The sequence below is a fragment of the Lipotes vexillifer genome, unplaced genomic scaffold (assembly GCF_000442215.2).
Source record: "Lipotes vexillifer unplaced genomic scaffold, Lipotes_vexillifer_v1.1 scaffold1618, whole genome shotgun sequence".
Lineage (NCBI taxonomy): Eukaryota > Metazoa > Chordata > Mammalia > Artiodactyla > Lipotidae > Lipotes > Lipotes vexillifer.
The window spans coordinates 81,240-104,806 of NW_006797412.1; the positions used below are offsets into that span (position 1 = coordinate 81,240).

At 36.6% G+C, this 23,567-nt stretch overlaps 1 protein-coding gene across 1 annotated transcript in view; it reads left to right on the forward strand.

Annotated features, from left to right (window-relative positions):
* Window positions 1-23,567, forward strand: part of ZPBP (zona pellucida binding protein) — a 112,038-nt gene that overhangs the window by 48,188 nt on the left and 40,283 nt on the right. Inside the window, exon 6 of the mRNA XM_007469533.1 lies at window positions 12,978-13,054. Coding sequence (XP_007469595.1) covers window positions 12,978-13,054 — 77 coding nt within the window. The remainder of the gene's footprint in view (window positions 1-12,977; window positions 13,055-23,567) is intronic.

The following is a 23,567-nucleotide window of genomic DNA, read 5'->3' on the forward strand; positions in this document are numbered from 1 at the left end:
GGATCCCACATGCTGCGGAGCGGCTGGGCCCGTGAGCCATGGCCGCTGAGCCTGCGCGTCTGGAGCCTGTGCTCCGCAACGGGAGAGGCCACAACAGTGAGAGGCCCGCGTACCGAAAAAAAAAAAAAAAAAAAAAATCATTCACACTATTCTCTTGCTTGCATGGCTTCTGAGGAGAAGTCTGATTTAATTCTTTTATTTTTAATTTTTTTCCATTTTCTTATTGTAGTAAAATACACATACATAAAATTAATCTTAACCATTTCAAGTATACAGTTACATGGCATTAAATACATTCATGTCTAACTGTTATCATCATTTACCTCCAAAACACTTTCATTGTGGGAAGCTGATATTCTGTTTCTACTAAACAATAAGTTGCTCTTTTCCCTGCAGCTCTGAGCATCTACCCTTCTACTTTCTATCTCTGTGATTTTAACTAAATATCTCATATAAGGGGAATCATACAGTAGTTTTCTGTTTGTTTCTGGCTTATTTCACTTAGCAAAATGTCCTCAAGGTTCATCCATGTTGTAACATATGGCAGGATTTTCTTCCTTTTTAAGAACTAATATTTCATTCTGTGTATATACAACATTTTGCTTCTCTGTGAATGCATTGATGGCCACTTGTGTTGTTTTCAGTACACTATTGTGAATAATGCTGCTTATAGGTGTACACATGTCTCTTTGAGACCCTGCATTCAGTTCTTTTGGGTATATACTCAAAGGTGGATTTGCTAGATCATAGTAATTCTGTTTTTATTTATTTATTTTTTTTGAGGAACTGCTACTATTTTTCCACAGTGGCTACAACATTTTACATTCCCACCAACAGTGTACAAGAGTTACAATTCACCACATTCTCACCAACACTAGTTATTTTCTTTTGTTTTCATAGTAACCATCCTAATGGGTGTTTGGTAGTGTCTCATTATAGTTTTGATTTGCATTTCCCTAAAAATTAGTTATGTTGAACATCGTTTCCTGAGCTTATTGGCCATTTGTACATCTTCTTTGGAGAAATTCCTAGTCAAATTCATTACCCATTTTTAAAAAAATTTTATTTATTTATTTGTTTGTTTGTTTGTTTGTTTATTTATTTATTTATTTGGCTGTGCTGGGTCTTAGTTGCAGCATGCTGGTTCTTAGTTGCAGCATGTGCGATCTAGTTCCCTGACCAGGGATCGAACCCAGGCCCCCTGCACTGGGAGCATGGAGTCTTAACCACTGGGCCACCAGGGAAGTCCCTCATTGCCCACTTTTTTTTTTTTTTTTTGGTTCATTGCCCATTTTTTAATCTGGTGGTTTGTGTGTTTTTTGGTATTGAGTTTTAGGAGTTCTCTACATATTCTGTATATTTATCCCTTATCAGATATGTGACTTGCAGATACTTTCTCACATTCTGTAGGTTGCCTTTTAACTCTATTGCTATTGTGTTTTGATGCACGCTTTAAAATTTTTTTTTGATAAAGTCCACTTGTCTGTTTTCTTCTTTTGTTTCTTGTACCTTTGGTGACATATCCAAGAAATCATTGCCAAATCCAATGAAGCTTTTGCCATAAGTTTTCCTCTAAGAATTTTGTAGTTTTATTTCTTACATGTAGGTTTTTGATCCATCTTGAGCTAATTTGCATGTATGGTGTTAGGTAAGAATCCACATTCATCCTTTTGCATGTGGATATCCAGCACCATTTATTGAAAAGGCTGTCCTTTCCCCATCGAATAGTGTTGACACCATTGTCAAAAATCATTTGGCCATATATGTGATGGCTTATTTCTGGGCTGTCTTTTACATTGGTCAATATTTCTGTCTTTATGCCAGTAACACACTGTTTTGGTTACTGCAGCTTTGTAGTAAATTTTGAAATCAAGAATTGTGATTTTTAGCTCTATTCTTTTTTAAGACTTTATATAAAGTCCCTTGTGATTCCACATAGATTTTAGTTTGGATTTTTCTGTTTTGCAGAAAATGTAGTTGGGATTTTAATGTTGATTGCATTGAATCTATAGATTGTTTTGTGTAGTACTGACATTTTAACAATGTTACGTTTTCCAGTCTATGAACGTTGGATGCATTTCTATTTATTTATGTCTTCTTTAATTTCTTTCAGCAATGGTTAAGTTATAATTGTAAGTTAATTCCTGAGTATTGGTTAAGTTAATGGTTAATTAATTGGTTAATTCCTCAGTATTTTATTCTTTTTGATGCCTTTGTAAATGGAATTGTTCCCATAATTTTCTTTTCAGGCTTTTCATTGTAGTGTATAGAACCGTAGCTGATTTGTGCATTGACTTTGTATTGTGCGACTTTGCTGAGTTTATTTATTAGTTCTAAACAGTTTTATTTGTGGAATCTTACTGTCTGCATATGAGATCATAGCATCTCTGAACAGAAGTAATTTTCCTGCTTCTTTTCCAATTTGGACGCCTCTTATTTCACTTTCCTGCCACAACACACTGGCTACAACTTCCGTCACTGAGATGAAACGGCATAGTTGTATGTTGGCCCATCCCTGAGTTCTGGCAATAAACCCCACTTGCGCATGGTGTATGGTCCTGTTAGTAAGCCCCTGAGTTTGGTTTGTTAGTATTTTGTTGAGTTTTTCATCAGTGTTGATTAGGGATATGAGACTGTAGTGTCTTATGGTGTCTTTGTCTGGCTTTTGTGTCTGGGTAACGCTGGCCTCAGAGGATGAGTTTAGAAGTGTTACCTCCTCTTCACCTTTTTGGAAGTGTTTGAGAGGATTGGTATTAATTCTTCTAACTGTTGTTAGAACTCACCACTGAAGTCATCCAGTCCTGGGTTATGACTGTGTTGTTTAAGACCTCTATTTCCTTACTTACATTCTATCTGACTCTTCTATCCACTATTGTGAGATATTGAAGTCTCCAAATATTATTGTAGAAATGTATATTTCTCTTTTTTTTTAACATCTTTATTGGGGTATAATTGCTTTATAATGGTGTGTTAGTTTCTGCTTTATAACAAAGTGAATCAGTTATACATATACATATGTTCCCATATCTCTTCCCTCTTCGTCTCCCTCCCTCCCACCCTCCCTATCCCACCCCTCCAGGCAGTCACAAAGCACCGAGCCGGTATCCCTGTGCCACGCGGCTGCTTCCCACTGGCTATCTACCTTACTTTTCTTAGTATATATATGTCCATGTCTCTCTCTCGCCCTATCACAGCTCACCCTTCGCCCTCCCCATATCATCAAGTCCGTTCGCCAGTAGGTCTGTGTCTTTATTCCTGTCTTACCCCTAGGTTCTTCATAACATTTTTTTTTCTTAAATTCCATATATGTGTGTTAGCATACGGTATTTGTCCTTCTCTTTCTGACTTACTTCACTCTGTATGACAGACTCTAGATCTATCCACCTCATTACAAATAGCTCAATTTCGTTTCTTTTTATGGCTGAGTAATATTCCATTGTATATATGTGCCACATCTTCTTTATCCATTCATCCGACAATGGGCACTTAGGTTGTTTCCATCTCCGGGCTATTGTAAATAGAGCTGCAATGAACATTTTGGTACATGACTCTTTCTGAATTCTGGTTTCCTCAGGGTATATACCTAGTAGTGGGATTGCTGGGTCATATGGTAGTTCTATTTGTAGTTTTTTAAGGAACCTCCATACTGTTCTCCATAGTGGCTGAACCAATTCACATTCCCACCAGCAGTGCAAGAGTGTTCCCTTTTCTCCACACCCTCTCCAGCATTTATTGTTTCTAGATTTTTTGATGATGGCCATTCTGACTGGTGTGAGATGATATCTCATTGTAGTTTTGATTTGCATTTCTCTAATGATTAATGATGTTGAGCATTCTTTCATGTGTTTGTTGGCAGTCTGTATATCTTCTTTGGAGAAATGTCTATTTAGGTCTTCTGCCCATTTTTGGATTGGGTTGTTTATTTTTTTGTTATTGAGCTGCATGAGCTGCCTGTAAATTTTAGAGATTAATCCTTTGTCAGTTGATTCATTTGCAAATATTTTCTCCCATTCTGAGGGCTGTCTTTTGGTCTTGTTTATGGTTTCCTTTGCTGTGCAAAAGCTTTGAAGTTTCATTAGGTCCCATTTGTTTATTTTTGTTTTTATCTCCATTACTCTAGGAGATGGGTCAAGAAGGATCTTGCTGTGATTTATGTCATAGAGTGTTCTGCCTATGTTTTCCTCTAAGAGTTTGATAGTTTCTGGCCTTACATTTAGGTCTTTAATCCATTTTGAGCTTATTTTTGTGTATGGTGTTAGGGAGTGATCTAATCTCATACTTTTACATGTACCTGTCCAATTTTCCCAGCACCACTTATTGAAGAGGCTGTCCTTTCTCCACTGTATATTCCTGCCACCTTTATCAAAGATAAGGTGACCATATGTGCATGGGTTTATCTCTGGGCTTTCTATCCTATTCCATTGATCTATCTTTCTGTTTTTGTGCCAGTACCATACTGTCTTGATTACTGTAGCTTTGTAGTATAGTCTGAAGTCAGGCAGCCTGATTCCTCCAGCTCCATTTTTTTTCGTTCTCAAGATTTCTTTGGCTATTCAGGGTCTTTTGTGTTTCCATACAAATTGTGAACTTTTTTGTTCTAGTTCTGTGAAAAATGCCAGTGGTACTTTGATAGGGATTGCATTGGATCTGTAGATTTCTTTGGGTAGTAGAGTCATTTTCACAATGTTGATTCTTCCAATCCAAGAACATGGTATATCTCTCCATCTATTTGTATCATTTTAATTTCTTTCATCAGTGTCATAATTCTCTGCATACAGGTCTTTTGTCTCCTTAGATAGGTTTATTCCTAGATATTTTATTCTTTTTGTTGCAATGGTAAATGGGAGTGTTTTCTTGATTTCACTTTCAGATTTTTTGTCACTAGTATATAGGAATGCCAGAGATTTCTGTGTATTAATTTTGTATCCTGCTGCTTTACCAGATTCATTGATTAGCTCTAGTAGTTTTCTGGTAGCATTTTTAGGATTCTCTATGTATAGTATCATGTCATCTGCAAACAGTGACAGCTTTACTTCTTCTTTTCCGATTTGGATTCCTTTTATTTCCTTTTCTTCTCTGATTGCTGTGGCTAAAACTTCCAAAACTATGTTGAATAAGAGTGGTGAGAGTGGGCAACCTTGTCTTGTTCCTGATCTTAGTGGAAATGCTTTCAGTTTTTCGCCGTTGAGGACGATGTTGGCTGTGGGCTTGTCATATATGATCTTTATTATGTTGAGGAAAGTTCCCTCTATGCCTACTTTCTGCAGGGTTTTTATCATAAATGGGTGTTGAATTTTGTCAAAAGCTTTCTCTGCATCTATTGAGATGATCATATGGTTTTTCTCCTTCAATTTGTTAATATGGTTTATCACATTGATAGATTTGCATATATTGAAGAATCCTTGCATTCCTAGAATAAACCCCACTTGATCATGGTGTATGATCCTTTTAATGTGCTGTTGGATTCTGTTTGCTAGTATTTTGTTGAGGATTTTTGCATCTATGTTCATCAGTGATAGTGGCCTGTAGTTATATTTCTTTGTGACATCCTTGTCAGGTTTTGGTATCAAGGTGATGGTGGCCTCGTAGAATGAGTTGGGGAGTGTTCCTCCCTCTGCTATATTTTGGAAGAATTTAAGAAGGATTGGTGTTAGCTCTTCTCTAAATGTTTGATAGAATTCGCCTGTGAAGCCATCTCGTCCTGGGCTTTTGTTTGTTGGAAGATTTTTAATCACAGTTTCAATTTCAGTGTTTGTGATTGGTCTGTTCATATTTTCTGTTTCTTCCTGATTCAGTCTTGGTAGTTTGTGCATTTCTAAGAGTTTGTCTATTTCTTCCAGATTGTCCATTTTATTGGCATAGAGTTGCTTGTAGTAATCTTTCATGATCTTTTTTATTTCTGCAGTGTCAGTTGTTACTGCTCCTTTTTCATTTCTAATTCTATTGATTTTAGTCTTCTCCCTTTTTTTCATGATGAGTCTGGCTAATGGTTTATCTATTTTGTTTATCTTCTCAAAGAACCAGCTTATAGTTTTACTGATCTTTGCTATTGTTTCCTTCATTTCTTTTTCATTTATTTCTGATCTGATTTTTATGATTTCTTTCCCTTTCCTAACTCTGGGGTTTTTTTGTTCTTCTTTCTCTAATTGCTTGAGGTGCAAGGTTAGGTTGTTTATTCGAGATGTTTCCTGCTTCTTAAGGTGGGCTTGTATTGCTATAAACTTCCCTCTTAGAACTGCTTTTGCTGCATCCCATAGGTTTTGGGTCGTTGTATCTCCATTGTCATTTGTTTCTAGGTATTTTTTAATTTCCTCTTTGATTTCTTCAGTGATCACTTCGTTATTAAGTAGTGTATTGTTTAGCCTCCATGTGTTTGTATTTTTTACTGCTCTTTTCCTATAATTGATATCTAGTCTCATGGCGTTGTGGTCGGAAAAGATACTTGATATAATTTCAATTTTCTTAAATTTACCAAGGCTTGATTTGTGACCCAAGATATGATCTATCCTGGATAGTGTTCCATGAGCACTTGAGAAAAATGTGTATTCTGTTGTTTTTGGATGGAGTGTCCTATAAATATCAATTAAGCCCATCTTGTTTAATGTATCATTTAAAGCTTGTGTTTTGTTATTTATTTTCATTTTGGATGATCTATCCATTGGTGAAAGTGGGGTGTTGAAGTCCCCTACTGTGAATGTGTTACTGTCGATTTCCCCTCTTATGGCTGTTAGTATTTGCCTTATGTATTGAGGTGCTCCTATGTTGGGTGCATAAATATTTACAATTGTTATATCTTCTTCTTGGATCGATCCCTTGATCATTATGTAGTGTCCTTCTTTGTCTCTTCTGATAGATTTTATTTTAAAGTCTATTTTGTCTGATATGAGAATTGCTACTCCAGCTTTCTTTTGGTTTCTATTTGTATGGAATATCTTTTTCCAGCCCCTTACTTTCAGTCTGTATGTGTCTCTAGGTCTGAAGTGGGTCTCTTGTAGACAGCATATATATGGATATTGTTTTTGTATGCATTCAGCCAATCTGTGTCTTTTGGTGGGAGCATTTTGTCCATTTACATTTAAGGTAATTATGTATGTTCCTATTCCCATTTTCTAAATTGTTTTGGGTTGTCCTTGTAGGTCTTTTCCTTCTCTTGTGTTTTTGTCTAGAGAAGTTCCTTTAGCATTTGTTGTAAAGCTGGTTTGGTGGTGCTGAACTCTCTCAGCCTTTGCTTGTCTGTAAAGGTTTTAATTTCTCTGTCAAATCTGAATGAGATCCTTGCTGGGTAGAGTAATCTTGGTTGCGGGTTTTTCTCCTTCATCACTTTCAGTATGTCCTGCCACTCCCTTCTGGCTTGTAGAGTTTCTGCTGAGAGATCAGCTGTTAACCTTATGGGGATTCCCTTGTGTGTTATTTGTTGTTTTTCCCTTGCTGCTTTTAATATGCTTTCTTTGTATTTAATTTTTGACAGTTTGATTAATATGTGTCTTGGCATATTTCTCCTTGAATTTATCCTGTATGGGACTCTCTGTGCTTCCTGGACTTGATTAACTATTTCCTTTCCCATATTAGGGAAGTTTTCAACTATAATCTCTTCAAATATTTTCTCAGTCCCTTTTTCTCTTCTTCTTCTGTAACCCCTATAATACGACTGTTGATGCACTTAATGTTGTCCCAGAAGTCTCTTAGACTGTCCTCGGTTCTTTTCATTCTTTTTTCTTTATTCTGCTCTGCAGTAGTTATTTCCACTATTTTATCTTCCAGGTCACTTATCCGTTCTTCTGCCTCAGTAATTCTAATATTGATCCCATCTAGAGTATTTTTCATTTCATTTATTGTATTGTTCATCATTGTCTGTTTCATCTTTATTTCTTCTAGCTCCTTGTTAAATGTTTCTTGCCTTTTGTCCATTCTATTTCGAAGATTTTGGGTCATCTTTACTATCATTACTCTGAATTCTTTTTCGGGTAGACTGCCTATTTCCTCTTCATTTGTTAGGTCTGGTGGGTTTTTATCTTGCTCCTTCATCTGCTGTGTGTTTTTCTGTCTTCTCATTTTGCTTATCTTACTGTGTCTGGGTTCTCCTTTTTGCAGGCTGCAAGTTCGTAGCTCCCGTTGTTTTTGATGTCTGTCTCCAGTGGCTAAGGTTGGTTCAGTGGGTTGTGTAGGCTTCCTGGTGGAGGGGACTAGTGGCTGTGTTGTGGTGTATGAGGCTAGATCTTGTCTCTCTAGTGGGCAGGTCCACGTCTGGTGGTGTGTTTTGGGGTGTCTGTGGACTTATTATGATTTTAGGCAGCCTCTCTGCTAGTGGGTGGGGTTGTGTTCCTGTTTTGCTATATGGTTGGCATAGGTTGTCCAGCACTGTAGCTTGCTGGTCGTTGAGTGAAGCTGGGTGCTGGTGTTGAGATGGAGATCTCTGGGAGATTTTCGCCGTTTGATATTATGTGGGGCTGGGAGGTCTCTTCTTGACGAGTGTTCTGAAGTTGGCTCTCCCACCTCAGAGGCAGAGTCCTCACTCCTGGCTGGAGCAGCAAGAGCTTTTCATCCACACTGCTCAGAATAAAAGGGAGAGAAAAGAGAGAGAATTAGTAGAAGTAGGAAGAAAGCAAGAAAGAAAGGAGGGAAGGAAGGAAGGAGGGAAGGAAGAAAGAAAGAAAGAAGAAAAGAAGGCAAGAAGGAAAGAAAGGAGGGAGGGAGGGAGGAAGGAAGCAAGAAAAAAGACAGAAAGAAAGAAGATACAGTAAAATAAAAGTATAATAAAGTTGTTGAATTAAAAAATAATTATTTAGAAAAAAAAAAGGTACGGATAGAACCTTAGGACAAATTGTGGAAGCAAAGCTATACAGACAAAATCTTACACAGAAGCATACACATACACCCTCACAAAAAGAGGTAAAGGGGAAAAAATCATGAAACTTGCTCTCCAAGTCCACCGCCTCAATTTGGGATGATTCGTTGTCTAACATAGGGAAGGAAGGAAAGAAAGAAAGAAAGAAAGAAGGTAAAGTATAATAGAGTTATTTAAATTATAATTATTAAGTAAGAAAAAAATTTAAAGAAAAAAAAAAACAATGGTCGGATAGAACGCTGGGACAAATGGTGGAAGCAAACCTATACAGACAAGATCTCACACAGAAGCATACACATACACATTGCAAAAAGAGGAAAAGGGGAAAAAAATCACAGATCTTGCTCTCGAAGTCCACCTCCTGAATTTGGGATGATTCGCTGTCTATTCATGTATTCCACAGATGCAGGGTACATCAAGTTGATTGTGGAGCTTTAATCCGCTGTTCCTGAGGCTGCTGGGACAGATTTCCCTTTCTCTTCTTTGTTCTCACAGCTCACAGGGGCTCAGCATTGGATTTGGCCCTGCCTCTGCGTGTAGGTCGCTGGAGGGCGTCTGTTTTTTGCTCAGACAGGACGGGGTTAAAGGAGCCGCTGACTCGGGGGCTCTGGCTCACTCAGGCCGGAGGGGGAGGGAGGGGCACGGAGTGCGGGGCGGGCCTGCGGCGGCAGAGGCCGGGGTGACGTTGCACCAGCCTGAGGCCCGCTGTGTTTTCTCCCTGGGAAGTTGTCCCTGGATCCCCAGAACCTGGCAGTGGCGGGCTGCACAGGCTCCCCGGTAGAGGGGTGTGGATAGTGACCTGTGCTCGCACACAGGCCCCTTGGTGGCGTCAGCAGCAGCCTTAGCGTCTCCCGCCCGTCTCTGTGGTCCGCGCTTTTAGCCGCGGCTCGCGCCCGTTTCTGGAGTTCCTTTAGGCAGCGCTCTTAAACCCCTCTCCTCGCGCACCAGGGAACAAAGAGGGAAGAAAATGTGTCTTGCCTCTTCGGCAGGTGCAGACTTTTCCCCGGACTCCCTCCCGGCTAGCCGTGGTGCACTAACGCCTTCGGGCTATGTTCAAGCCGCCAACCCCAGTCCTCTCCCTGAGCTCCGACCGAAACTGGAGCCTCAGCTTGCAGCCCTGCCCGCCCCGGCGGGTGAGCACACAAGCCTCTCGGGCTGGTGAGTGCCGGTCGGCACCGATCCTCTATGCGGGAATCTCTCCGCTTTGTCCTCCGCACCCCTGTTGCTCTGCTCTCCTCAGCGGCGCCGAAGCTCCCCCCTCCGCCTCCCGCAGTCTCTGCCCGCAAAGGGGGTTCCTAGTGTGTGGAGACCTTTCCACCTTCACAATTCCCTCCCACTGGTGCAGGTGCCGTCCCTATTCTTTTGTCTGTTTTTATTTTTTTTTCTTTTGCCCTACCCAGGTACGTGGGGATTTTCTTGCCTTTTGGGATGTCTGAGGTCTTCTGCCAGCGTTCAGTAGGTGTTCTGTAGGAGTTGTTCCACCTGTAGATGTATTTCTGGTGTATCTGTGGGGAGGAAGGTGATCTCCGCGTCTTACTCCTCCGCCATCTTCCCAGCACCCCCGTATATTTCTCTTATGAATGCTGTTACTTTTTACTTCAAAAATTTTCATGGTCTGATATTAAGTATGTAAATGTTTATATTTACATTACATATTCTTGCTGTGTTAAACCTTTTATTAGTATATATTGTCCTTATTTGTCTCTTATACCCTTTCTTGATTTTAAGTCTATTTTATCTCTTATGAGTATGACAACTCTTGTTCTGTTTTGGTTAATATTTGCATGGAATATCTTTTTACATCCTTTCATTTGCAATCTATTTTTGTTTTTGTATCTAAAGTGAGTCTCCTATAGACAGTACATAGTATGGTCATGTTTTTTATTAATTCTCAAATCTCTTTTGACTTGAGAATTTAATCCACTTATTTATTTATTTATTTGTTTATTTTTGGCTGTGTTGGGTCTTCATTGCTGCGTGTGGGCTTTCTCTAGTTGTGGCGAGTGGGGGCTACTACTCATTGGGGTGTGTGGGCTTCTCACTGTGGTGGCCTCTCTGTGAAGCCTGGGCTCTAGGCTTGCGGGCTTCAGTAGTTGGAGCACACAGGCTCAGTAGGTGTGGTGCGTGGGCTCTAGGGAGCACGGGCTTCAGTAGTTGTGGCTCATGGGCTCTAGAGTGCAGGCTCAGTAGTTGTGGCACATGGGCTTAGTTGCTCTGTGGAATGTGGACTGTTCCTGGTCCAGGGCTTGAACCTATGTCCCCTACATTGGCAGGCGGATTCTTAACCACTGTGCCACCAGGGAAGTCCCCAATCCAGTTACTTTTAAAATGATTATTGATAATGCAGAATTTACCTATGTCATTTTGCTATTTGTTTTCTTTATGCTTTATAGCAGTTTTTTTTTTTTTTAAATAATACACAATGTATTTATTTATTTATTTATTTATAGCTGTGTTGGGTCTTCATTTCTGTGCATGGGCTTTCTCTAGTTGTGGCAAGTGGGGGTCACTCTTCATCGCGGTGCGCAGGCCTCTCACTATCGCGGCCTCTGTTGTTGCGGAGCACAGGCTCCAGACGCGCAGGCTCAGTAATTGTGGCTCACGGGCCCAGTTGCTCCATGGCATGTAGGATCTTCCCAGACCAGGGCTCGAACCTGTGTCGTCTGCATTGGCAGGCAGATTCTCAACCACTGCGCCACCAGGGAAGCCCTTTATAGCAGTTTTGTTCCTCATTTCCTTCATTATAGTCTTTTTTGTGTAGTTGACTTTTTTGTAGTTAAATGTTGAAATCTTTTTCATTTCCTTTTGTGTATATTCTATAGTTATTTTCTTTGTTGTTACCACGGGAATTACATTTCACATTACTAAGTTTATAACACTCTAATCTGAATTTATACCAACCTAACTTCTACACCATTTGAAAACTCTCCTTTAACAGCTGTATCCCCACCTCTTTCAGTTGTTGATGACATAAACTTGCTACTTTATAAATTGTGTGCCCCAAAATATAAACTAATAATTATTTTAAGTGAATTAGTCTCTTAATTTATATAGAAAACAAAGTGTGGAATTACAAACCAAAGTTACAGTAATACTAGCCTTTAGACCAATTGTTTTTTCTTAAGTATATTAGACTCTTAAGTCATGTATAGAAAAATTGCTGTTACAATCTGATCTGACAGTAACAGCAGCTTCTGTGGTCCGTGTGCTTACCTTTGTTGAGGTCTTTATTTCTCTTCATGCAGCTTCACGTTACCTCCTAGTATCCTTCCACTTCACCTGCAGGACTCCCTGAGCAGTTCTTGCTGGGAATGTCAGGTGGTCACAAACTCCCTCAGCTATTGTTTAGTTAGGAAAGTCTTCATTTCTCTCTCACTCTTGAAGGGCAGTTTTGCAGGTTATAGGATTCTTTCTTTGCTCTTTCTTTTCTAGTACTTATCACCTTATCACAAAATATGTTTCTGTAATGACTGTTTATTGTTTTTATTTATTGTTGTTTATTCTCATTTTCTGCCTTAGAATATAATTTCCAGAGAGTCAGGGAGTTTGTAGATTTTGATCACTTATGTGTCTCAGACTCTTAGAATAACTCTTAGTATGTAATAGACTCTCGATAATTACTTATTGAATAAATAGGTACATGAATGCATGCATATATGACTATGTTCATCATTTTAGTTACCATGGCCACTACTGTAGTCCAACCTCATTCTCTTTTCAGTATTGTCATAATCATTTATCTCTTTGTAGAGATTAAGAATTGAGTTAGTCAAATGACTAACACTATATTATATGGGTAGAGTTAAGTAGAATATTGAATGAGTAAACACATTTATACATACATATACATATATATGGTATAAAAGGCAAAATAATTCCATTGTTAAAAATTGTATGATGTAAATTGCCACATACTCTTAAGTTCACTGCAATAGGTTTTCCTGATTTATATAAGATAAATATTTATGTTAGGTTTTTGGCAGAAAAGAGTGATTTAACATTTGGAAAATTGCTTAATTTTTTAGTGGAATAGAAATATTAGACACATGGTCTATTTTATATTTCAAAAGCCAATTTAAATATTGTGATATAGTAGTTTAGACCCATGATAAAATATAAAATATTTTCTCAGTTTCATCTCTAGACACTGAAAAAGGACCCAAACCATGTGCAGACCATAGCTGTGAATCTTCCAAAAGACTATCTAAGGTATGTTATGTGAGGTGAGAAAAAAGAGGAAACGGTGAACATGCCCAGGGTGTGAGTAAGCATCTTAGCTATTTATAGAACACACCACCACCACCCCCAACACACACACTTAGGGATTTCAACAATAAAAATAAATCTTCATCAAATAACATCAAATAATAAATGACAAGGATTTAGTGGAGTTAATATTTTTATGAAATGCTTTGAAATTTAGCATTTTGTAACTGATTGTATTAGGAAATAGGATTTTCCCATTTATAGGGCCTTGTTTGCTATTGCAAATTAATTTATAACTAATAATCCAGAAGAATTCTCTCCATGTTACTGTTATTAATCCTAAATAATAAATTTGATCTATACTGTTTATTAACTGTTTTCACATTGCTCTATACTCAGCATCTTGTATCTATGCTTAGGGTGAAAATTATGCTGTAACTTCCAGCAGCAATTTAATTTAGTTTTCTCTTTTACATTATACTTAACATATTATTCATGCTCAGTTAATTTATGGCAGATTTCCCTACTTCAGATTACTCTTCAATGACCCTGAACATTTTATTAAAAATAATATTTTAAAATATTTGGAATAAAATGTAATTTACATTTGATGATTGTAAAAATTTTCTGTTAAAATCATAAGTAATGCATATTTATAGGTCAGTATCCATTACTTTTGTCTAGTGAAATTGACAGGGGGATGATTTCTTAATTTGTACTCACTAAGCCTCCTGAAATGTAGCTTAAATCATCTATTTATATATAACCAGATATTTCCATATAAAAAACTTCCATAGGGGTTACCTCTCATCCCAGGGATATATTTTTTCCTTTACTTTTGAAATAGGAGTTAAATTTTAGGGCATTGAGAACAGAAGGCAATCTTATTTTTCTAATTCTGTTTCTTAATCCCTGAGTACTATTTTAATTATTATTTAGTATACCCCACAAATTTTGTTAATATTTTGTTGAAATTTAAAATTTTCAAAATACTTTTTTAAATTTGTCTTGAGATATCTTCTTTGACCCATGTGTTAGAAGTGTGTTGTTTAATCTCCATTGATTTCTATTTAATTACATTATGATCTGAGAGCAGGCATTGTATGATTTCTGTTCTTGTTAATTTGTTAAAGTGTGTGCTGTGCAGTACATTGTCTGTCACGGTGAATGATCCATTTGAGCTTGAGGAGAGTGTGTATTCTCCTGATATAACAGGTGATTCATGGTGGTGTTGAGTTCAACTGTGTCCTTAGAATTCCTTCTTTTTTGTGGCTGTGTAAAATTCCATTATATGTATAGGCCACAGTTTTTCATATATCCTTTCAACCACAGATGGACTTTTAGGTTGCTTCTTTGTCTTGGCTACTGTGAATAGTGAACATGGGAGTGTAGATATCTCTTTGAGATCCTGATTTCAGTTACTTTGGATATATACCTAGAAATGGAATTGCTAGATCATATGGTAATTCTATTTTTAATTTTTTGTGGACCTTCCATACTGTTTTCCATAGTGGCTGCATCAATTTACATTTATTCCAATAAAGTATAAGGATTCCCTTTTCTATATATCCTTACGAACACTTTCTGTCTTTTGTTTTTCTGATAGTTGTCATTCTGACATGTGTGATGTGATAGTGCATTGCAGTTTTTATTGCATCTCCCTGATGGTTAGTTCTGTTAAGAATCTTCTCATACACCTGCTGATTGTTTGTATGTCTTCTTTGGAGAAATGTCTCTTCAGTTCCTTTGCCTATTGTAAAATTCAGATCATTTGATTATTATTATTATTATTTTGCTATTGAGTTTTATGTCTTCCTTATATATTTTGGAAATTATCTGATACAAAATTTACAAATACACTTCCATTTCATAGGTTGCCTTGTTGTTTTCTTGTTCATTTCCTTTTCTGTTCAGAAACTTTTTAGTTTGAGGTAATCCCATTTGTCTGTTTTTGCCTTTGTTGCCTGTGTTTTTTGGTATCATATCCAAGTTTTAATTGCTAAGGCCAGTGTCAGACTTTTTTTCTCGATATTTTCTTCCAGATATTTTACAGTTTCATGCCTTACATTTAAATATTTAACATATTTTGAATTGATTTTTGTGTAAGTTAGAAGGGCCTGATGTCATTCTTTTTATCTGGAAAAATTATTTGCTCAACACCATTTATTGAAGATACTATCCTTTCCCCATTGTGTATTCTTGGCTCTCTTGTGTAAGACCAGTTGACAGTATATGTGTGGGTTTATTTCTGGATACTCCATTCTGTTTCACTGGACAATATATCTGTTTTCATGCCAATACCATATGGTTTTGATCAATGTAGCTTTGTAATGTAATTTGAAATCAGGACATGTGATGACTCCAGCTTTGTTCATCTTGCTCAAAATTGCTTTGACTGGGATATTTTGTAGTTCCAGATGAATTTTAGGGTTTTTTTTTTTTTTCTGTTTCTGGAAAAAATGCCATTGGGATTTGGAAGCAAATTTCAATCAATGTCTGAATCCCTCTAGGTATTCTGGACATTTTCACAATAGTCTTCCATCTTAATGTAGGGTATCTTTACATTTATTTATTTAAAAAAATTTTCTCTCATCGATGTTTTTTAGTTTTTAATGTACACATCTCTCATCTTCCTACTTAATTTTACTTCTAAGTATTTTATTCTTCTTGTACTCATGTAAATGGGATTATTTTCTTGATATCCTTTTTAGATAGTTTCTTGCTAGTGTGTAGAAATACAATGATTTTTTTAATGTTGATTTTGTATCATGCAGCTTTACTGAATTTGCTTATTCTAAGAGTTTTTGTGGAGTCTCTAGGGTTTTCTGCATATATGAACATTTCATCTGAAAACAGATGATTTTACTTTTTTGTTTCACATTTGGATGATTTTTATTTGTTTTTCTTTTCTAATCACTCTCTTTAGGACTTTCAGTACTATATTGAATAGAAGTAGCAACACTGGGCATCCTTTCTTTGCCCAGGTCTTAGAGAAAAGGTTTTCAGTTTTTCCCTTTTGAATGTGCTGCTAGCTGTGGAATTTTTCTGTATGGACTTAATTATTATATTTCGGCAAGTTCCTAACATTCTGACTTTATTGAGAAGTTTCATTATGAATGGATGTGAAATCATACTTTTCTACATCTATTGTGATAATCATATGATTTTTATTTTTCATTCTGTTAATGATTGATTTGTGTATGTTGAAACATCCTTGCATCCCAAAGATGCATCCCACTTGGTCATGGTATATAATTCTTTTAATATGTTGTTGAATTTGGTTTGCTAGTGTTTAGTTGAGGATTCTTGTATGTATGTTAATCAGGTATATTATCTTATAAATTTTTTTTCTTTTGGTGTCTTTGTCTGGTTTTGGTATCAGAGTGGTACTGGCCTCACAGAATGAGTTTGGAAGTGTTCCCTATACTATTGTTTTTGAATGAAGTTTAAGAAGTTCTGTTATTAATTCTTCTTTAAATATATGGTAGAATTCATCTATGTTGACATCTGGTCCTGGAGCTTTCCTTGCTAGGTTTTTGATAACTGATTCAGTCTTCTTGTTTATTATTGGTCTGTTCATGTTTTCTGTCTTTTTCTTATTTCTGAATTCAGCCTCTATATTTTGTATGTTTATAGGAATTTGCCATATATTCTAACTTATTCAATTTGTTGGCATATAGTTTTTCATAATAGTCCTCTTATGATTTATGAAAGAAAATAATCATCTTTTCTCTTTCTGTGGCATCAGTTGTAATTTCTCCTCTTTCATTTCTTATTTTCTGATTTTATTTAAGTCTTCTCTCTTTTTTTCTTTGTTAGTCTTGCTCATTGTTTGTCTTCTTAGTTTATCTTTAAAAAAAACAGCTCTTAGTTTCATCATTGTTCTATTTTTGTGTTTTCTACTTCATTTATTTCTGCTGTAGTGTTTATTCCTTCTTTACGTCACCTAACTTTGGGTTTAATTTGTCTTTCTTTTTCTAGTTTCTTGAGGTGTAAAGTTGGGTGTTTATTTGATATTTTTCTTTTTTTCTTACGTAGGCTTTTATTGCTATAAATTTACCTCATAGTACTGCTTTTTCTGCATCTTATAAATTTTAGTATTTTGTGTCTTTGTTTACATTTGTCTCATGATATTTTCTTGTCTTCTTTAACTCAGTGATCCCAGGATGAGTTGTTTAAATTCCACATATTTGTGAATTGTTTTATTTTCCTTCTGTTATTGATTTCTAGGTCCACTTCATTATGGTTGGAGGATATACTTGGTGTGAGCTTACTATTTTTATATTCATAAAGACATGTTTTGTGACCCATCCTAGAGAATGTTTGTATACACTTGAGAAGAATCCATTTTCTTCTGCTGTTGCATGGAACAGTCTGTGGATCTGTTAAGTTCATTTGGTCTGTTGTGTTGTTTAAGTCTGGTAGTTCCTTATTGATTTGCTGTCTCAATATTCTATCCATTATTCAAATTGGAGTATTGAAATCTCCTACTATTATTGTATTGATGTCTATTCTTCCTTTCAGCTCTGTCAGTGTTTGCTTTATATATTTATATACTCTGATGTTGGGTGTATATATATGTTCTATCTTCCTGTTGAATTGATTCCTTAATTATTATATCATGACCTTTTTTTGTTTCTTATTACAGTTTTTTTTTGTTATTTCAAGGTGAGTGTTTTGGGTATATGTACACCATCCTTGCTCTGTTTGGTTGTCATCTGCATGGGATCTTTGTCCATGTTTCACTTTCAGCTTATAAGTGTCCTTAAATCTACAGTTAATCTCTTGTAGACAGCATATAGTTGGATGATCTTGTTTTGTCCATTAAGCCATGTCATGTTTTTTACAGGGGAGTTTAATCTATTTACATTTAAAGTTATTGATAGGTAAGGGCCTACTATTGTCATTTTGTTAATTATTTTCTGTATGTTTGTAGTTCTTTTGTTCCTTTCTTCCAATGTTGCTGTCATCCTTTGTTATTTGACTTTTTTGTGCATTGATACACTTTGATTCCTTTCTCTTCTTTAAAGATATTTTCTTTTTGGTTATCGTGAAGCTTACGTATAAATCTTATAGCAGTCTACTTTAAGCTGATAACTTAGTTCATATGCAAGTCTATATTGCATATGAATTGCATATGAAAGTCTATACTTATACTCTCCTCTGCACAGTATGTTATTGATGTCACAAGTTACATCTTTCATATTATACATCTAATTACAGATTTTTATACTTATATTTTTGATACTTTTGTCTGTAACTTTTATACTGGTTTAAAATGTCATTTATGTATCACCCTTACTGTATTACATTAGTCTGTATTTGCTGTGAGATTTATACTTTTTAATGTTGCTGTTAAGTGTTCTTTCATTTCATTTAATTTGATGAACTCTCTTTAGCAATTCTTCTAAGGCAGTTCACTCACTTGGGTAGAGCACTGAGATACTGGGACTTCTAATGGGGTTGAACTCTTTCAGTTTTTGTTTTCCTGGGAAACTCTTCATCTTTCCTTCATTTACAAAGGACAGTTTGACAAGTATAGTATTCCTGGTTCATAGTTTTGTTTGTTTGTTTCTGCACTTTGGATGTATCATTATGTACTCTCCTAGCCTGAAAGGTTTGTGCCAAGACATCCACTGACTTCTAATCACTGATAGTATTATTTGTGTGGGGGCGTACCCTTTATTTGATGATGCTTTTCTCTAGCCACTTTCGTACTTCTGTCTTTGTGAATATTGTCAAATTAATAACAATGTTTCTTGGTGTAGTTCCCTTTAGTACAACATATTTGGTATTCTTTAAGGTTTATGAATCTGTATGCCCATTCCCTCTGCAGATTTAGAAAGTTCTTTGGTATTATTTCTTTAAATAAGCTTTCTAGTCCTTTCTCTTTCTCTTCTTAAGGGAACTCCATAGTGCATGTATTGATTTAGGTAATGATATCAAATAAGTCTCATAGGATTTCTTCACTCTTTTTTTCTTTTTGTTTCTCTGACTGGACAATTTCAAATGATCTGTCTTTTAATTCACTGATTCTTTTCTATGCTTGATTGAGTCAACCTTTGAAGCTCTATTGAATTTTTAAGTCCAATCACTGTATTTTTCAAAATAGAATTCCTGTTTTCTGTCAGTCCTTTCTTCAATTATTTATTGCATTTAATTGTTCTGTTTTTATGGTTTGTATCTCTTTGTTGTACTTCTTGGGTTTTGTGTATGTATGTGTGTGTGTGTGTGTGTGTGCGCGCACATGCATGCACATGTGCACATTGTTTTCTTGATTTTGTCTGTGTTTTCCTGTAGTTTACTGAGCTTCTTTAAGATTATATTGAATTATTTTTAGGTGATTCATAGATCTTCCTAACTTTGGCCTTTGTAGCTGGTTATTGGAGCTTTTGTTGTTGTTGTTCTTTTATGGTGTCATGTTTTATTGATTCTTTGTGATCCTGGTATGCTGGAATTGGTGCCTGTGCTTTTAAAGAAAAGTTTCCTCTTCCAATCTTTATGGTCTGGCTTCAGGAGAGAATGACCTTTACCAGACTAGGGTTTCTAGGAGTCTCTCATACCTTTCTTATGGCTACACCTCCTCAAGTCTTGCTTTTTCCTGGGGTGGATGTCTTAGAATTATTTCTTCTCTCAATCCTACAGAGCCATGTCAGGTTATGAGAGTCACATCAAGTGCTAAGAGCAAACCACTCCTTTTTCCTGAGGGCAGTGCCTGAAATGCCAAGGCTTTTTATGCATCTTCCATTTCTTTCCTTCCCTCCTAAAGGGGATGGCTTGGAGTTTGCTCCCTCTCTGTAGTCTGCAGAGTCATGCCAAGTGCCCCAAGAGTCACCTTTCCCTTTTCCCCAGGGTAGTGCCCTTGATTCTGAGCCATGGGTTGCAAGCTCCATCTCTCTTCCTCTCTCCTGAAGGAACAGTCTCAGGGTTGTGCGCCTTCACCAAATTTTGCAGAGTTTAACTTGCTGCAGGCTTCCATACCGCCTGCTTAGATCTGTGTACCAGCTGTCAGGGCACACATGCCAGGTGCCATGAGTTTCCTCCCTTCTTCTTTGTTCTCAGCTTTCTCTAAATGATTCGGCCATGCTAATTTCGTCAGAGTTCTAGGTGCAGTTAGAGAAAAGTAGACCTCCAGAAGGAGTCCACATGGGAAGTGACCCCAAGCTTGGGAAAGCCAAACCTTCACGTTGCATTTTCCTTCCCCTGAGGGAGAAGTTGTGGTCTAGAGGGATCTCTCTGGGTGCTGAGTTTTGGTGACCTGGGAAAGTGGTGATGCAGTCAAAGTGAAACAGTTTCTCCTACCATTTTCAGTGTGTCTGATCTTGGGTTTTGTGGCCCATGGGGGTGCTGGAACATTTCTACTATATTCAGGAGTTCTTAAAAAGTATTTTCATCCCTGAATCATTGTCAAATCAGTGTTTTTGTGCAGTGAAGACTGGAATCTCCTATTCTGCCGTGTGGCTGATAGCATTCCTTTTGGATATAGTTAACAATCCAGCTAACAAATCAAGTTAATAATCCCTGCCTCTTAATTAGAATATTTAGACCAATTACATTTAATTTAATTATCAAAGATTTGGATTTAAATCCACCATTTTTCCATTTTTTCTATTTGTCCCATCTCTTGTAACTTTTTCCTATTATTCTTTCTTTTGGATGATTGTGCCTTTTAAAGAATGATACTGTTTTATAGTCTTGTTCATTGCTTTATTGTTTTCAAATCATACTTCTGCTTTATGTGGATGGGTTTTTATCATTCTATTATATATCATTTAACCTGGTTTTCTATTCTTCTGGTTTTGCTCCTTCCCTATCTTCTTTGGATTGATTAAACATTTTTTTAACTGACTTTTTTCTTGTTATATTTTTTTTCACTCTTTTTCTGGATATGTTTCAAATTTTAACGTATTCATAGCAGAACCAAAACTTACTTAGTTTATAGTACCTTCCAATAAAGTACAAAAGCCTTAAAGACCCTTAACTCTTATGACCTGTTTTCATCTTTCAAGGTTTTGTTTTCTAGTATTCTAGTATTTTTTTTAATTTTTCACTTATTATTAAGATTGTTTCAGAATGTCAGTGTCTGTTTAGATTTACCCACAGTTTTATCCATTTCTTTGCTTATGATTTCCTCTTGCCTCTTAGTCTTTCCTTATCATGTATTTTTCCTTCTTCCTATATTTATTGTTCCACTGAAATCTGAGGATTCATTAATTTGATCAGTTCTGGAAATTTTTTCTGCCAGAACACCTCTGAAAATTACCTGTTGCCCCATTTGCTTCTCTTGAACTCCCATTTAGTATGTTTCAGGTTATCTCATTTATTTCTCCACCTCTCTCTTACTTTTTTTTCTTTTTTTAAATATGTTCTTCATTCTGAGTAATTTTTTTTTTTTTTTTGTGGTACATGGGCCTCTCACTGTTGTGTCCTCTCCTGCTGCGGAGCACAGGCTCTGGACGCGCAAGCTCAGTGGCCAGGGCTCACGGGCCTAGCCGCTCAGTGGCATGTGGGATCTTCCCAGACCGGGGCACGAACCTGTGTCCCCTGTATCGGCAGGCGGACTCTCAACCACTGCGCCACCAGGGAAGCCCATTCTGAGTAATTTCTTCAATTATTTATTGCATTTAATCGTTCTGGCTCCAGCAGGGCCTAATCTGATGTTCAGTCTGTCCACTGAGTTTTTAATTTCACTACATTTTTTACTCCCTTCATTAATTGCAATTTAAGTAGGTAATTTTTCAAATATACTTTCTCTTTTATTGTGATATAAATTTCCTTTCCTGTGTTTTCATACCACTTTTACGTCTTCATGTGTTCTAAGGATACTTCATATCATTTTTTGCTATTTTAGATCACTGGAGCTCCATTATCTGAATTTCTTGATGGTCTAATTTGGCAGTTTGTTGACCCCACTGTTGTTTCTTAGTTCATCCTCTGCTTCATAATTCTGGCTGATAAGACATGTTTGTCAGTCCTTTATCAGTAGATGTAGCCCCTTTGGCTTAGGTTGTGTGTGTTTTTCTGTAAAGTTACTGTTTGCTTTTGCCTAATGTTCCCTGGTTGTTCTCAATCAAAGCCAAATTTTTATGTTAATTTCTGACTTGGGGATCTTGTACCACACAGAAAGTACAACAAAACCCCACACCCACTTTGAAAGCAAACCATCATGTAGGAATTCACTGAGGAGTTTTGCTTTCCCCCATCCCTCCACTCCATCACCCCCTCCTGCTGCCCCTCCCTACCCTATTGAGAGGGTTATTTCCCTTTTGTAATTGAATTTCTTTTCCTGCTCCACTGTTTTACTTAGAGTCTTTCTTGGTTGTTTATTTTGTTTGTTTTTAACAGCTTTAAGCCTTTTTTCCTTAGCTCTTTTGTTTGTTAAATTATAACACTCTGTAATACTCAGATTGACATGAAATGAAATAGGGACTCAGCTAATATTAGGTTTGTAATTTTCATTTTTAGCAACTTTCTCTCTTTCTTTCTGTCTCTCCCTGTCTTCCTTTTTTCCTTTCTACTTTTTTCTTCCTCTCTTATTGTTGAAATATAGGTACACAATGTCTGCTGTGTTATGTTCAGTTAGGTGATTTTTAGCAGGGTGATTTTTCAGACTATCTAGTGCACCATATGGTTGGAAATGTGAAATCTTTTCTTGTATTTTTAAATGTTATTTCTCTCCTCTCCTATCTTATCTGCTTGCTTTTTTTTCAATTAGAAATATACTACTTTAAAAAACTTTAATATGACAGTTTAAATCTCTAATAATTTCAAAACCTAAATTATAATTTATCTTTAATCTTTCTTCTATAAATTCTGGTTTTCTAATACAGGTTTCATTTCTTGTGGAGCAACTACCATTTCAGTGACAATGCTGAGTGAAGAGTCAATTCTTTTGTCTTTTGCTTCAGGACTGAAGTAGACTACATTGCAAAGTTAAATTTACCTTTATTCTAAAGTTCTGGGATTCATTATGCTTCTTAGGAATGGATTCCAACTTTCACAGAATTCAAACTATTATGTGACCCTTTACTTTCTTCCTCTTCCCTTTGGCTCTGCTTTGAAACTGAGCTTTATCTCATAGTTCTCTGCCTGTTTTACTGATATGAGTGAGTGTACATCATCCATGCTGGTGTTTCTACCATGAGAGGGACGACTTTGTGTTTTTGTTTTAAACTTTTTCGACAGTTCTTCATTGGGACATTTTCCTGTAAGATCTGGACACCCTACCTCTCATTTGCTCACTGAGCACTGAGATCACCAATCTTTTCTATGCAAATTCACAATTCTTTCCATTTCATCCAAGATACTGTAAGCCTCTCCTTTTTTGTTTTTTTTGGTTTTTTTTTGTTTTTGCTTTTTAACTCCAGCCCCATTTGATGACTATAGTTATTTTCCAAAGAGATTCCCCAAATATAGCTGTTAACCAAAGGTTTCCAACGGACTCCATCTTAAAAGTGTATTGTCCGTAACACCTGGTACATAATGAATTCTCCCCTCATGGATACTGGAGCTCCAA